This window comes from Fusarium phalaenopsidis (assembly GCF_050370095.1).
Source record: "Fusarium phalaenopsidis strain FUZ10S chromosome Unknown contig_32278, whole genome shotgun sequence".
NCBI classification, from domain to species: Eukaryota; Fungi; Ascomycota; class Sordariomycetes; order Hypocreales; family Nectriaceae; genus Fusarium; species Fusarium phalaenopsidis.
In genome coordinates, this window is record NW_028145417.1 from 674858 (window position 1) to 690125 (window position 15268).

Sequence of the window (15268 nt, forward strand, 5' to 3'; positions counted from 1 at the left end):
ATCAGGGGGTAGGTAGACATATCTGTTATACATGTTTGTGTGACTGGGGAGGGGGTGTACATCACACCACCACCGTTGAAGACTCACCCGTGTTTCCAGCTCTTGGCTAGTGAGGTTTTTTTAGTCTCATCAACGGTGCCGTCTCTACCTTGTCCGTGGCGACTCGAATTACCAAGTCTGGACGATTTTGCTTTTTTACTTTTATTAAATTTCCGAAAGCCAAGACTCTCAGGGCTTGGGCTTGTTGAGGATCTTGACAGCGTCCTTTGTATAAATGTAACTCGCTCCGCTCCAGATGGTCGTACCAGCAACAACATATCTATCACACCGTCAGCTTCAACAACCGAAATAAAGATACTAAAGACTTACTGCATTATCGTCAATGCGGGTGTCAAATCGGTTCCCACGAGTGGTGCGGCAGTCGTGGCCCCGACGAGAGCGAGTTGCAAGAAGGTGTTGTACTTGCTGATGGTAGTAGGGCGCACCTCAGCCGAAGGGAGAGAGAAATCCCAGTACCGAGCAAACGTCTTTGGAGGAGGGAGTGAGATCCAGCGGTAGTAGATGGCCGAGATTGCGAGTCCTACGTCTCGACCGAGGATGACGGTGGCGACCCAGACTAGACGAAAAGTGTCAGTTGTTTCGTTTCAGTGATATGTGATATATGATATAGCGTACTCGGCAGGGCTCCCTTGATGGCGAGGCACACCGTCAATATCGTCATGAGCGTCTTGTCCGCCATGGGGTCAATGACAGTCCCCACGACAGTCTTGCTGTTCCACCGCCGTGCGATCCATCCATCCAGCAGGTCTGTAACTCCAGCGTAGGCAAACAGCCCCACAGCCCAAGCGTGTTGATCATGTAGCACAAGGTATCCAATGGCGGGCGCAGCAATGAGGCGTGTAAACGTGAGGATGTTGGGGATCGTGTAGATGTCTTCGTGGAGGACGGCCGGGCGGGTAGGAGGATTCGTCTTTTTCTGGAGAGTCGCTGGCCTATCAACAAGTCAGTCTGATATCTCATCTAGTCCATTGACAGACATAAACTTACTCAACATGCTCCTTGGTCTTTTGCTCCAACCAAGCTTGCGACTTTGTAAAGAACAACCTCCTCGACCCTGACGTCGCAAACCTCAACCCGACAGGCGAGCACCTGCTAGCCGCCGCCCGCCCAGCCAGCCTCGCAGACAGCAACATCTAGACTACTGTCAAGAACAAACACACGCAGGGTGATCAATTGGGGAGAGGGCGAGTCCGGTTGCCCAATTCCGAACCGACCGATCTTCTTCCTGAACTGTTTTTGCGCATCTGTCGATTGGCTGCGCAAAAAAACCACCACCAACAAACCCCCGTTAGCGGCCTGTCCACCCCGGACATGTGAATACGTACCTTTCTGTCATCCAGAGCACGTGCTCTCCAATCGCATCTTTTTCGAGCCCCACGGCAAAAATGGACATACTCTCGGCACTCGCCGGACGGCGTGTGGGGTCCCAAGTCCGCGGGAGCCACGGCACAGGGATCCGGTATCTCCCACCCCCGGAGCCGAGATGGGATTTTTTTGTGCTTGCCGCCCGCACGTCGGAACCCCCTTTTGTTTTAAAACCGGATGCGGTCTTCTCCAGAGATTTGCGCCTGTCAAGCCAAGAGATGGATTCAGCCAGGGTCAACGTCATCTTTTTCTTTTTCGTATGGAGTCGAGATTAGCCAGGTGACTTGACAGACAACCGTGCACGGAATAATCTGAGAGAGTCCTGGTTACACACACCAACTTGAGCATTCACCACTTGCAAACGGGTAAAACAACGAGACAATGATCAAGAACGTTTGCATTCTGTCTTTCATCCGTTTTCTTTCTAGAAGGTCGCTACCGGACATTTGTCCCAATACATCAGCGAGGATTGGCAGAGCATAACCTTATTGGGTCATCGAATCCCCAACTTGGCACATCCGACATCCGCTGCCCAGAGTTAATCAATGATTGGCTTGCATAGGTTCGCAAGGTTATAGATTTGACAAGGAGTCCAGGGGCCTGTTTCACATTTCATCACGCCTCTAGCTGATTACTAACAACTCCGACAAGGTTGCGGAACACACGGGTAGGGAACTCTGAAACTTTGAATCCATCTCCAAGTCATGGGCGCCACTTAGATCTAGTGCCAGCACTCCCATGATTTTTCGGATTTTGTTTATTAATTTGATACCTAATACTAACTGGCCTTTTCAGAAGAGATTTGAGTTATCCATATTTGATGTGTCAATACCCGAAATCTCGGGCATGTAAGAAAATGTAGGAAGGTGTGTATTGGGAGGCATTGTGACATATGCCTGTTGTTGTGAGTGATGATGCTGTTGCTGCTGATGTTGCTGCTGCTGCTGCTGTTGTTGTTGCAAATGCTGCAGGTGTGTTGGCGACATAAGCTGCTGTGGTTCGTGTTGTTGTGGTGGTTGTTGATGTGGATGATGTTGATGGTGATGCTGCTGTTGTTGTTGCATGTGGATAGGCGGCAGCTGGCCTTGTGCATAATAGTAGCCCATGTGGTAATTGGACATCATCGGGGGCACTTGTTGCATAGATGTGTTGTAACCATAGTCCACAAGCACTTGGCTCTGGTAGCGCTCGTCAGTCGACGTGTCGGTGCCGTCGATGGGCGCGCGGAAGTTTTGTGACATGAGGAGCTCGCTGCGAGGGATGAGGTTCCGGAGGTCCGGATGACTCGAGGGACAGGTGAGGCGGCCTGACTTGACATCTTCGCATGTGTAGTAGCTCACCAGGTGGTGGGGGACACCCTGGAAGGTTATGCTGATTGTCTTCTTGACCAGGCCCGACTGCTTGAAGTCGTACGAGTCCACCAGAGAGCCGATCAGAGCACGGTCCTCATCTCTAGTCTCGCATCGCGACTCGGTCTTTGTGATGCCGTTGCTCATCTTCTTGGGTTTCTTGAGGGCGCGCTTCTTCTCGCCTGGGCCAAAGGGCCGCTCGAGCTCGCGGTAGACGAGGAAGTTGTCTAGTATGCGGCTTGGGCTCCATGAGACTCCGTCTGTCCAGCGCTTGATTCCTGAGGCGTGCTCCTCGTAGATGAATACATTCCCGCTTCTGATGAGCTCTTGTCGTTCTCGATCTTGTGGTCGTCGTGGGACGTGATTGCGTGCACCTGACAGACAGGCCTCGAAGATGATGAGGGCATCGAGAGTTGAGTGGATGTACCCCACGTATGTGGGTAGCAGAGTACTGCTCATTGTGGAGAGGACTGGGCGAGGACAAGATGGAGTAGAGGAGAGAGAAGGAAAAGAGGTAGAAAGGCAAGGTGCCTTGGGGGGGTGTAGCAATGTGAGGATGGAGTACTGCTGTGCCGTGCTGTGCTGAGCTGTACTACTTCAGTTGTCTGTCGCTGGGTATTGGGTACAGGTAATTGAAATAAGAGTTCAAGTTGAGCTGTTCCAATTATCTCTGGAGAGAAGTTGGGAAGAGGGTTGAGTTTGGAGGTTGGATGTAATGGAGTTGGTGTGGGGAAGAGAGGAAGGGGGGTCCGTACCTTATATAGACTGTGACTGCCGCAAGTCGACTTGAGGAGGAGATAAAAAAACACCACACGGCAATGCGCCTTGGAAGCAACTTCCCAACGAGTTTTTTCACAGTTGAGAAATACTGAGTCACAGCTGCCTAGATGTCAGTTGATCTCGTTCCTGCATGTCTGCATCTTGATCTCGGCCACGAGGTTCCTGAGATGCAGCTGCTGCGGTCCGAAGCAAAAAGTGTGTTTGCTGCGCGAATAGCTCCGGGAGCCATGATGGAGACGATGATGGTGGATGGATTGGATGGCAGCCCGGGACCTTGCTCTGGGACTTGACTTACTGGGACGGGACTGCGGCGGCTCTGTGGGGCGGCGCTCAGAGAGAGGTACCTACCTACCTCCACTCCACAGCCCAAGCCAGCCCAGCAGGCGTGTGCCAGTGGAACTGCGCTTAGGTTGGTGGACGGGAATTGATTTGGGCTGTATGTACCGAACGAGCCAGCGAACATGGAGCGATCCATCCATCCCTCCATCGTTCGTCCGTCCGTCGCCGCGATATTCGTTCAGTGTCCTTTCCTCAGATGCCCCCCCCCCCCCCCCCTAGACTGCTTGCGGCCTTGGTCTTTACGTATCCGTGCTCTGTCTCCTCGAGGGTCCTTGTTGCGCGCGCGTAGTCTATTCGGACTAGGCCAGGCAAAGTGGTGCCTCTTTGCCTTACCTTGCCTTGCCCTTTCCCTCTCTCTTGTTGCACCCCCGCCTCTGTCCTCCTCCTCATCATCTCCTTCCCCCTCTCGTTCGGGTTTCTAATTCTCACCGTGACCTCGCTTTAGACCTGGGGAGTGGAGAGTGAGCCTCGTTCTCGCTTTTTTTTTTTTTTTTTTTTTAAAAAAAAAAAAAAAACTGGCCTCGCGTCGTCTCCATTGATCCTTCCCTTCTACTACCCATCGGCCTCATCCTTTCCCATCTCGCAGTACCGACGACAAGGTACTTGGCAGGTCCCGGCGTGCCAATTCTGGTGGGACTGCGCCCCCAGATGAGGGACCGCTAAACCCTTTTGGGCGACAATGCGTGGCTGCTGTGGCTGGAGCTTGGCGTTTCCTTCTCTGCACACTCCCCCCTGCGCCCAAGATGCACGCCCCTCCTTGATGCACCTCTGACGCACCGCGAGAGCTCCTGTCTGCAGTGGCTTTGCGCCTCTACGCGTTCGTTTCACCCCCATCAGTCAGGGCCTCTGCTCTTACACGGACGGCCGCTTGGGGATTTGATTTGATTTGCATCCATTCGCAACGCAAGGCCATGTTCATCTCGGCCAGATGTGTCACGCTTCTCTTATTTTGCTCGCTTGCTTCTCATGTTCCGCTGAGCAATCGGCCGAGAGATGAGACGAAAGGATTTTCTCAACATTTGAACAAAAGCTGTTTCCGGCCATTATCGCTTTGACTTGACCTTGTGTGACCTCTCTCTTTCTCTCTCTCCCATAGATCCACCCAAAAAGGGCCAAAGCACACCCCCAACCAAAAGAGAACCTCGTCTTGTCACTGCCGAGCCTCGTCGACTCCTAGTCGGCTCTTTTTCTCGCCTGGGGTGCCCTGGACGCCACAATTCCAAGGCACGCCATCGCCGTGGCCTCCGCGCACCAGCAGCCCTGTCTCCCATGGATTGCTATGACCATGATGGATTTGGGAAAACGGGCACCAGGCAAGCGGGCATGGCATAACAAGAAAAGCCCGGGTGGCCGTCGGCGCCGAAGAGGGCTGTGAGAGAATGGCCGCGTCCTCCTCGCATCACACATCACACATCCATCGTCGTTGTCGTTTCTGACAAACACGATCAGAAAGGTGGCTGGCGCCCGCCCATGAAATCCCCCGCCCGGAGCCCCGGAGACGGCCGAGGCGTCCGACGCCGGTCTTCAACACCACCCCGACCGTGACGCTGTCTCGGGTTAGAATCCCCTAATCTTTTTTTCATGTTCGTTTTTTTCTCTGTAGCAAAATGGCTCGTGCTCCTCCTGCCATCGTTTGCGACGACCTGGGGTTCCCGAATTTGTCATGGGTCATGGGTCAACAAGGGTCAGACAGGCGTCACAGATGAATACGTGCGTACGTAGGTATGTAGCAGTAGCTGGAGCCCGGACAGTCTAGTAGCCCAGTCCCGTTGACGAAAGCATCCATCGTCGGTCCGTAGGGCTCGATCTCCATCTCCCCGACCCCGATTTCAGAGTTTCACAACGGTCTCTGTTTCCCTACTTTATTCCCATTTGCTTTTTGATCGTGCAAAATATAATTATTATCGACATGTTGACGGTTGGTTCATTTTAATTATGTCTAGTCTTGAAAACAACAACTAATACTATGATCCCTGGGCATCGTTGGGTTCTCAAAGGTGAAGGAGGGGGGAGGGCGCATCAGGTTCCAAGCACGTGCGTAAGACGACAGACAGATACGTTAGTGTTCGTTCACCCCAAGATGATCAAGGAGCCTTATGCAGATTGCGCCTCATCAAACAGATGGAGACATACGTACGTACGACAGTCGGCAGAGATGGGGGCAGATGCTGGGCTGGGCTCGAATCGATTGCCAAAAGTTCCCAGTCCCCTCCATGCCGTGTCCATGGTTCATGGGATGGGATGGGATGGGATGTGCCCCCTTCCAGCCTTAATCGACATGAACCACAGTCGCATCTAGGACCTACTATACGTGATGTAATGTAATTGGGATTGACCCCCCATCTTTTTTTTTTAATCCATCAAACAAAAACGAGCAGAGACATAAAAGGAAGATGCCGTAATTTATTTTAGCTGCTGATTCCCACCCGTTTTCCTGCCAGGATGCTATGCCGGATCCTTGTCCCTGGGCTGTCTATTCTTTTCTATTCCTTGTCTTGTCTTGCCTTGTCGGCGTCGCCTTGCCTTACCCTGCTCCCCTTCATGTCTCATGGATGATGGCCTCTCTTTTTTCCTTCTAGCGCCTTGTCTTGTGATACCCTACCTTGCAGGGCACGCAGGGCCAGTGATGATGACCTTTCTTTTTTTGGCTTGTGAAGAACCACACTTGTAGGTCCGACATCAGGACCAGGATCCCAAGGATGGTACGTACTCCCCTCCCCCAAGGACAGGACAAGGAGATTCCCATTAACCCACGGTCCATGCCATGACACCCTCCCAGCACCTCCATCCCCGTCTGGCATGCATCTTCCTCCGGCATTGGCTTTGGTGCCTGTATCGTCGCTCTTGGGGAGCTCTTAGCGGCCCCCACCCGTCCCTAGTTTCTTTGGTACCTTTTCTGGCCCTTGGATTGGCCTTTTGCCTCTGCCGTCCTGCAGACCATCTCTGCCTCGTTCCGCCATTGGACGCCTGGCCCATCCCCATCTTTTCGTCCTCTTTGCCTTGGGCTTGGGTTCCCACCCCCCTTGTCCTTGTTCATGGCTCCCCTCCATGGCTCCCCTCTCTCCCTCTACCGTAACCGTAATAGGTACCGTGTCAGGCTCCGACAACACTGTACCGGCCGCACTCCTCATAGTGTCCGTCCGTTACATACCGAGCGGGCTTTAGCTGGAAAGCCCGCCATCCGACTCGAATTGATGCTGCTGCTGTTGCTGCTCCTGCGCTGCGCCGCCCCCCCTCCCCCGGTCCCACGGCTCTTCTACCAACTCCCATCTTGGCATGACACACAATCGAGATAGCTTACAATTACGTCTTCGTGCCTTAGCAGTCCCCTAGCTAGCAGTTATGATACATGCCACTTCTCGTGCTGAGTGAGAATGCCCGGCAAGCCAGCTAGCTAGCCAGCCAGCCAGCCAGCGCCAGCCTCCAGCGACAGATACAGTATTACAAGACTCGACAACATCGTCAGCATCATTACAATCAGCATCATCGTCATAACCACAACAATCAGCCGAAATCCCCCCTCCTTGACCAATCTACAATCTGTCCATTCTACACTACCCATACCCATTACAGTACCCTACCCATACACCTTCATTCACATGCATTCTCTCCCTACGAAATGCCCCGTGCTCGACTGGTGAAATGGCGCAGTCGCAGCGCAAAGGCCAACAACAACATCGAAAATGGTATCAGACGCAAGCATCAGCATCTTCATCGACGTCGTGGTGGTCCAAAATGGCCAATACATGCGCCCGCGCCGCCCTCGTCACTCAGCCCTGGCCGCTGTAAAACCAGGGCTCTTCGCCTGCTCGGTAGCGTCGCCCTGGCACTCGCACCGGGACTGGAACCGTCCCATCAAATATGCCCATGTCCGTGACCTGCTGCCGCTGGGTATGGCTCGTATCGCCTCCCTTGTCCGGCTCGCCCGATGGGTTCCCCGCCTGCACGCGTGCCTGGGCCTCCGCCGCCTTGACCTCGGTGCTGCCACCACTCAAGCTGACGAGGACGGCACTGCTCTGGTGGTGGTTCTTGCTGGTGCTGCCGGCGTTGGCGTTGGCGCGGGCCATGCTGTTGGTGGTGCCTCTGCTGCTAATGCCGCTGCTGCTACTGCTGCTACTGCTGCTGCTACTGCTGTTGCGGCAGCTCACCCGCACCACAACGCCGCTCTCCCAATTGCGACAGCTCATCTTGGGCTGCCCTGTCGCTCGGTCCTTGACTATGCGGCCCCTGTTTGGCGCATCGCGGCCGCAACCCGTCAGCGTCAGATTCATACACTCGTCACCGTTCCGTCTAAGTCGTTCCCAAGACTCTCTAGCTAGTTCGTAGGGCGCTCCACCACGGCACCATCGCACCGTCCGTGGATGGATGTCGCTTGGTGTCTTGTTGTCTCATGTTTCCCCCATGTCTCACAAAGGGGGTTAGGGATTAAGGAAAAAAGGGTCTCACTCACCACGCGCTCTCCGACAGATTTGCGCTGCCCACATACGCCCAACCCGGAGATAGCACCGCCGCATTCAGTTCCGCTGAATCATCATTTTCATCATGGCGATCAGGCTCATGCTGGCCGCGTCCTGTGCCCAGTCGCGGCTCCGCACGCGATTGCCCAGCTCCATCTTCCGCTTCCGTACTCCTGGAGACCCGACGCACAAAGATCATCTTGCTGTGCATCAAGAGTCCCTCCCGAGTGTTCACACAGTCCCGCACCAGTTCGGTGGGGAAGGTCGCCGAGCGCCACCACTTGGGCTGGACGCAGATGGTGCCCGCAGCCTGCATCCCGCGCCTCTTGTGTTAGCGTACATACAGTAGTTACTGATTGCAGCACCTCTTGCTCTTGTCATTTGTTTGCATGTGAGGATTCTCCAGTTTTTCCCGATCTGCAAACAAGACGGGCAGAAACTAAACTCACCATGCGCCCTCCTCGACTCTGGGCCACCGTCTCGTCTGTCGGAAAATAGATTCGGAAACGGTCCTTTAGCTTGGCTGCCCATGGGCTTGACGACTTGTTCTTGGCTGCTGCGCCCGTTCGGCCTATCCTCGACTTGTACTCGGCCAGGCCATCGTCTCCTATGTCGCGCGTCAGGCCATCCGTCTCCGTCAGTCCACATCGCGGCGATCCAAGGGCCATGTGTGGGGTGGAGTCAGTCGGGAAGGGGAAGAGGGGTGCAGTGCAGCGCAGTGCATTGCAGCGCATTGCACGGTATTTTGAGTAGAGGTGCCTCCTTACCTCGACAGGCATTGTACATTGCGCCCACCAAGTCGTAGTTGAGGGATCCAAGAGAAGCGCACTGGTCCAATGGTTCTTAGTGATTTGCTCATTCGAGTTGCCATTCGGCGGCGGCAGTGACGGCACCCACCACTATGTCCACCTCGACGGAGTCGTCGGTGGCTAGTCCGAGAGAAGCCACACTGTTGCCGAGTCCGCAGTAACCTGTTCGGAGACGACGACCACCATGTGAGCCACTGTTACACAGGATCTCGCCAGAGACGACCTGTCAACTCACCTATTCGCTTGAGAGAATCACCAACATGACCTCCTGGGCTGAAATTCCGCAATCAGCGCATCATCCATGTGGGGTCCGCCCAGCCATGTCAGGTCAGGTCGCTATCACAAGTGATTGAACTGACTGGTTGACTGGCTGGCGGATTATCGCGGGTTTGGGCGGGCTTACATGGTGTACACAAACCCCAAGTGCTTCGTCCTTGAGAAATCGTAGTTGCTGAGGCTGCTGACCATGCCCGCACCAACACCGGTCTCTGACAGGAATCGGCCGAGCTCGGTACTGAAATGGGTTGGTTGGTGGTCAACCGAGGCCTCTAGCTTGGGGAGATCGATCAAAAAGACCATCTGGAGAGATCTGGTCAGCAAATCATGCTCAAGGGCGCCCCGGTAGGCGCTGCCTCGTTCAGCTACCAACGTTCTCCATGACGCCAGTCTCGCCCCAGTCGTAAGGGACCAGATTCGCAGTGGGTACTGCCACTCTGAGGTAGTCGGGATACTTGAGCAGCTGGAGTTTGGAATGCATCGCCCCGGGCCCATTCATGGCCGGGAAGCAGAACCTGATGCCCGGTGGCGTGTTGGATTGCATTTCTCTCTTCTGTGGCAGGGTCCGTCGTCAGCCTCCAGGTCTTGTCCCGTGTCACGAATTCCCAAAGGGGGAGAAACTCGAGTCAGTCGTGATTGACACACACCTGGGATTCGTCTGCCGCATATGCCACGAGCAGCAACTTGGTCCTCCTGAGGTCGATCTTTGATAGAAGCCACTCGTCATCCCACTGGTATGAGCTGAGGACGGCAAGCTCCAGCCTATCTTTCTGAAACACCTCCTCGATCTTGATGTCCTCGGAAGTGCGTGGATATCCCCTCGCCCAAGTCCGCTTGACGACACCGCCTGGAAACGGCGGCGAGGGCGATGGCCCGGGCAGAGACCTAGACGGTTCGACGGGCGTCTTTCTCTTGGGCGGTGGAACCTCTACAACGTCGTCGTCGTCTTCGTCCAAAGGAGAGCGGCGCCGCTTGGCCAACCTCTGCAGCCTTTCCTGTTCCATCTTCTTGCGATCGAGCGAGAGGAGGCCGAACGAGGCCCCGCCCGAGCCAGTCCCGTTCCGGCGGCTGGATGAAGCTGAAGAAGCTGATGCGAGTGGGACCTGGGATGATGTTTGCTGATCTTGGTTCTCCTGGTCCTGAAGCGAGAGGGCGATGGCATAGCGCAGCGCCTCGTCCTCGTCCATGTCGCTCCCTGGGTTGGGGACATCTTGGCGGGATCCAGTCATGCCGTCCAGTTCGGCTCCAGCGTTGGTTCCTGAAGGCAAAGTGCTTGGATGAAGTCAACTGAGTTTGGGGGTTTTGGGCGACGGTTATCGAGTGTAATTTTTTGAATTTGGATGGCTTAATCAAACGGACGTCGTCTTTTAAAGTCGAGACGAGGCTTGCTACGTCAAGATCCCTGCATTCACATCCATCTTAATGTTATACAACGCGAGGTCACGTGTCATCGTGTCGCCCATGATCCTTGTCAAAGGGAGGCAGGTGATCGTGTGGGTGATGGTGGAGCTACCCTACAGAAGACGCGGGATGCGACATGAATGTCGTGAATATCACAGCATCGATATCACAGCGTGGCCTCTTGTCGCAGTTACCCTCAATCAGGCCCTTCTGATCACCAGATACAATGGCTGCAGTCTATGACCCGCGGTGCCTCCGAGATGTGGATAATTCCTTGCATGGTGGCTCCGATCATGTTACAAGGCTGGAGCAGAGTCAATGACGTCCACGAAGCCACCCGGCCTTATATCTCGGTCGTTGTGCCACCACGTCTCTTGCATTCATCAATCTCACCGTTAATATCGCCGTGACTTCAATCTGCAAGAATGACCAGCGATAAAAAGCATATCGTGATTGTCGGTGCGGGGGCAGCCGGCATGGTGAGTGATGAATTACCTAACCCATACTGTAAGCCATCAACACCAACTGACCGGGTAACAGTCATGTGCGGCCACTCTCATGAACCACCCCAACAAATTCAAGGTCACTGTTCTTGAGGCCTGCGATGTTGTGGGCGGCCAGGCAACCTCAATCCCTCTCGACGAGGAACGATACGGTGCTGCCTGGATGAACAATGGGGTGCAAGGCGGTTCTCCGGTCAGTTACGATGTCCTCGTGAGGTATCGGCGGTACTAACCTGCTGTCCAGATCTTCAAGCACACATTCAACTTCTTCAAACAGAATGGCCACCCACCAGAGGGGGTCGAGCTGCAGGTCTCGTTCGGCAAGGGGGAAGATCGCTTCTGGACCAACTGCTTCCCCAGCAAGCTCATCTCTCAGTTCTCGTCCGACATTAAGCGGTTCGGCTTCTTCCTCAAGTTCATCAAGTGGACAATGCCGGTGTTCGGCCTTATACCGATTAGAGTCATGATGCGGCTCTTCTTCTTCAGCAAAGAGTTTGGCGATAAGATGGTGTACCCCCTCATCGCCCTCTTCCTCGGCACTGGGAACCAGACTGCCAATGTCCCTTCAGCTATCGTAGAGCGTTTGTTTGATGACCCCAACATGAAGCTATGGGACTACGACTCGGAGACATTGCTGCCTAATTTACCAAAGATGGTCACATTTGATAATCTCCACGAGTTCTACAAGAAGTGGAAGGATGATTTGTTGAGCAAGGGCGCCGGTGTCAGGACCAACACTGAGGTCGAGGCAGTCCTGCAGAGATCTAAGAATAGCGTCAAGCTCCGAATCAAGAACAACAAGACCGAGGAGGTCACCGAGGAGTCATTTGATGGCATGGTCCTCTGCGTTCTCGCAGACACTGCCCTCAACCTCCTGGGCAAGACGGCCACCATGAGTGAGAAGTTCGTCCTCGGGGGCGCAGCTTTCTACGACGATATTACCATTACTCACTCTGATTCCAAGTACTTCGAGGAGCATTACGAAACCCACTTCAAACCTAATCTCTGCGCCGAGCCCAAGTCGGATGACCAGAAGAAACAGGTGTCCTTCTCCAAGGGCGAGGGAGACTCCCCAGGCTTCCGGCCCATGTACTACACGTACACGTACCCCCAAGATCCCAAGAAGATTGAGATGTCGTTCAATTGCAGCAACTACCAGCACCAGCTCAAGAAGGCAAACCTCGAGTCTGGGGATGCGTATGAGCCGGTGTACCAGACCATCTTCCTAAACAGCCAGGAGCGTGACAAGTGGACGATTAACAAGATCGACGAGTCCAAGATCATCAAGAAGAACTGGTGGCATCAGCTAGGACATAGGTGGCAGCATTACCTGCGTGTCGTCCCAGGCATGATGTTTCTGCACGGCAAGCAGAGCACCTTCTTTGCTGGCTCCTGGACGTTGGTTGTATGTTCCCCCAACTCTATACCTGACTTTGAAAACTGACAGATGGTTCCAGAACATGCACGAACTTGCCTGCGTTAGTGGCATCGCAGCAGCCTACCATCTCGGTGCCGACTATGTCAAGTTTGACGACTTTGCCGAGGACTTCTTTTCCAAGTATCTGCTTCTTTCTCATGGGATGATGTATTCGCGAGAGGAAAAGAGGAGGCAGAAGTCCAAGAAGTGATACAGCTAATCATCAGATTTGATTATGCCCTTGAGGCCTTGGGCGTCTCGCTACTGCTGTGTACCCCTGCTGGACTGATCTCAGCGTTAACTGAGTTGCTTCCAAGTCTCATGCCTCTACGCATGACACCCCAACCAAACCAGAGAGCGAACTTGATACTATTGTATATCCCAACAATAAAATAAATCACACATCAGATTTGCAACTTTACTGTAAAACATGTCACTCTATTGCACATGAGCCAGTTGCTGGGCAACGCATCATGAGATTCATCAACTACCAGTAATCATCGCTACCAACGCGCCTCATACTAGATGCCAAAAAACGTCTTTACTGCCAACATCTCGCTCCATCCCCTCCTATCCGCCATGCTTTCATATGAACTGAAAAAGAAAAAACCCTTGGGTATCGTCAAAAACAGTCCAAGAAGCAAATGATTGATCGTGATACAACCCGCACATCCCAAATGTACATCCAGGCTCCCTCGATATAAACAACCCACCGTCTTGACCTGTAGGCTCTTCCTTTAAGAGCAGAGTCTAAGACAGCAGTAAAAGAAAAATCAGTAGATGACTCCGAGGTATCCCATAGCCGAATCACAAAGCCTAACCCGACACTCCGTCCGATATGTCTTGAATCCTTGAAACGCCCAAGTCCAAGAGACAAAGCCGATTCTCCCCTGTCATGTGACGAGAAACACCGTCGTCATATATCGCGTTCCGTTGATGCCGTCTGGTCTGAGGACTGCCGTCAGTCGAAAAGAGATGTAAAAGGAGTAATGAAAACCCCTGAACCGTCAAACGCCCAGAATGATGGTGTGTGTGTGTGTGTGTGTGTGTGTTTGTGCAGAGTCTAGGAAAATAGACGTGGGTTTTGGCCCGGAGATCCAGCCGCCAAGTCAAGTTTGAGAATACGTCGAAGATCATCCTCCATAGCCCGCAGATTATTGGGACGGCCCTCGTAAGCAACCGGTGCACCAGGGCCGCTACGGGGATGATTAAAAGGCTGAGAAGGAGGGGCAGAAGAGAAACCATTAGGAAGAGTCTTGGCTGCCGAGGCACCGCTTGATCCGAACAGGAACTTCTTGAGGGCCTCAGTAGGGTCGTCTGATTCAAGGTGAGACCTTGGCTGAGAGGGCGAAGAGCCCAGGGTGGCAGGGTTTCGCGTAGAGTTTGAGCGAGCTGCCTTGATACGCTCTTGATAAGGTGTTGAGAAGGCCGGGCCCATGGGCTGGCCAGGTGTTGCGTTTAGGTCGGCGCTGTCGATAGGGCCGGAATTGTATCGGGCCTGGGTACGAGCCGTTTGCGGAAGAGTTGCTGGCTTGGGAACACTGCCAGGTTCGAATGGGGATTGAGAAGAAGGCGAATCGTGAGCAAGGCCAGAGGGTCGGAAGCTGGCAGAACTGCCACTGCGCTGGCGCTCCTTCTCTTCACGATGAGCGCGGAACATGAAGTCGAGAGGAGATCCCTTGGCAGCAGAAGAGGGTTGCTGCAAAGGAGTGGGTGCGTTAGAGCTGGGAGGAGAAGGCTCCTGGACAGCATCTTCCAAGGCCCTGTTGGCACTGGGCGATTCCATAGACGACCGGGTGACGAAGCTGGGAAGTGGAAGGGCGGATGGAGCGGGGGAAGCGTGGAAGGTTGCTCCGGCGAACGCAGGGCCAGCAGTCGACTTCATGGATGATTGATTCGGAGGAGTACGGCGACCGGGACGGGCAGAGTCTGGAGAGTTGGGAGAGTTCTTGTTGTTCCGAGACTTGTTGTTGTTATGATTGTTGTTATTGCCGTGATGGTTGTTATTGTTGTTGTTGTTGTTCCGAGATCGCTGCTTAGAGTGGGTGTGATTCGATTGGGCAGCGGGAGAATCCGTGCCGGCACCTTTCTGAGGAGTTCGTGGACCACGTTCATAACGAGAAGGGTCGAGGTTGGCGACATCATTCTCCGAAGCGTAGGCCTTGTGGGCGGCAGAGCGACCGTTCCCGCGACCCTGCCTACGGCGCGCGGGTGTGGTTGTTGGCTGAGATGGAGTCTCACTCATGGTGTTGGTGGCGACGTCTGAGTCGTCAAAGGTGTCGATCGGGGCGTGAGGGGGAGAAGAATGGTGAGACGAAACCGAAACTGTCGAGGGCGGTTGCGACGGATTGCGACAGGCGCGAAGAAGAAAAGGACGAATTAAGATCCGGGAGGATTGTCTGAAAGATGTGAAGAATAGGACGCGGGCGTGACGATTGAATAGAAAGTAGTTATCCTGAAGAAAGAGTTGTCTAGTCTGATCATGGTGCGCGCAAGGCAAGTTAAGTCCAGG

At 53.9% G+C, this 15268-nt stretch overlaps 5 protein-coding genes across 5 annotated transcripts; 1 reads left to right on the plus strand and 4 right to left on the minus strand.

Moving 5' to 3' along the window:
- Positions 1-228: 228 nt before the first annotated feature.
- On the minus strand, positions 229-1076 carry LRP88_00824 (cardiolipin synthase; the record flags this gene model as incomplete). The annotated part of the gene is made up of 4 exons (XM_083237528.1): positions 229-319; positions 370-616; positions 676-992; positions 1048-1076. 4 exons carry the CDS (start codon positions 1074-1076, stop codon positions 229-231), a joined length of 684 nt encoding a protein of 227 aa, XP_083106033.1.
- Positions 1077-2216: 1140 nt separating this feature from the next.
- On the minus strand, positions 2217-3233 carry LRP88_00825 (Gti1/Pac2 family-domain-containing protein; the record flags this gene model as incomplete). Its single annotated transcript, XM_083237529.1, has 1 exon — positions 2217-3233. One exon carries the CDS (start codon positions 3231-3233, stop codon positions 2217-2219), a length of 1017 nt encoding a protein of 338 aa, XP_083106034.1.
- Positions 3234-7663: 4430 nt separating this feature from the next.
- LRP88_00826 (tyrosyl-DNA phosphodiesterase-domain-containing protein) lies at positions 7664-10664 on the minus strand (the record flags this gene model as incomplete). The annotated part of the gene is made up of 9 exons (XM_083237530.1): positions 7664-8120; positions 8344-8660; positions 8800-8957; positions 9118-9178; positions 9248-9321; positions 9395-9432; positions 9563-9738; positions 9809-9988; positions 10083-10664. The coding sequence occupies 9 exons, from the start codon at positions 10662-10664 to the stop codon at positions 7664-7666; spliced, it is 2043 nt and encodes a 680-aa protein (XP_083106035.1).
- A 597-nt stretch (positions 10665-11261) lies between these two features.
- LRP88_00827 (uncharacterized protein) lies at positions 11262-12967 on the plus strand (the record flags this gene model as incomplete). The annotated part of the gene is made up of 4 exons (XM_083237531.1): positions 11262-11315; positions 11377-11532; positions 11584-12744; positions 12797-12967. 4 exons carry the CDS (start codon positions 11262-11264, stop codon positions 12965-12967), a joined length of 1542 nt encoding a protein of 513 aa, XP_083106036.1.
- Positions 12968-13819: 852 nt separating this feature from the next.
- On the minus strand, positions 13820-15001 carry LRP88_00828 (uncharacterized protein; the record flags this gene model as incomplete). The annotated part of the gene is made up of 1 exon (XM_083237532.1): positions 13820-15001. The coding sequence occupies one exon, from the start codon at positions 14999-15001 to the stop codon at positions 13820-13822; it is 1182 nt and encodes a 393-aa protein (XP_083106037.1).
- Positions 15002-15268: the final 267 nt, after the last annotated feature.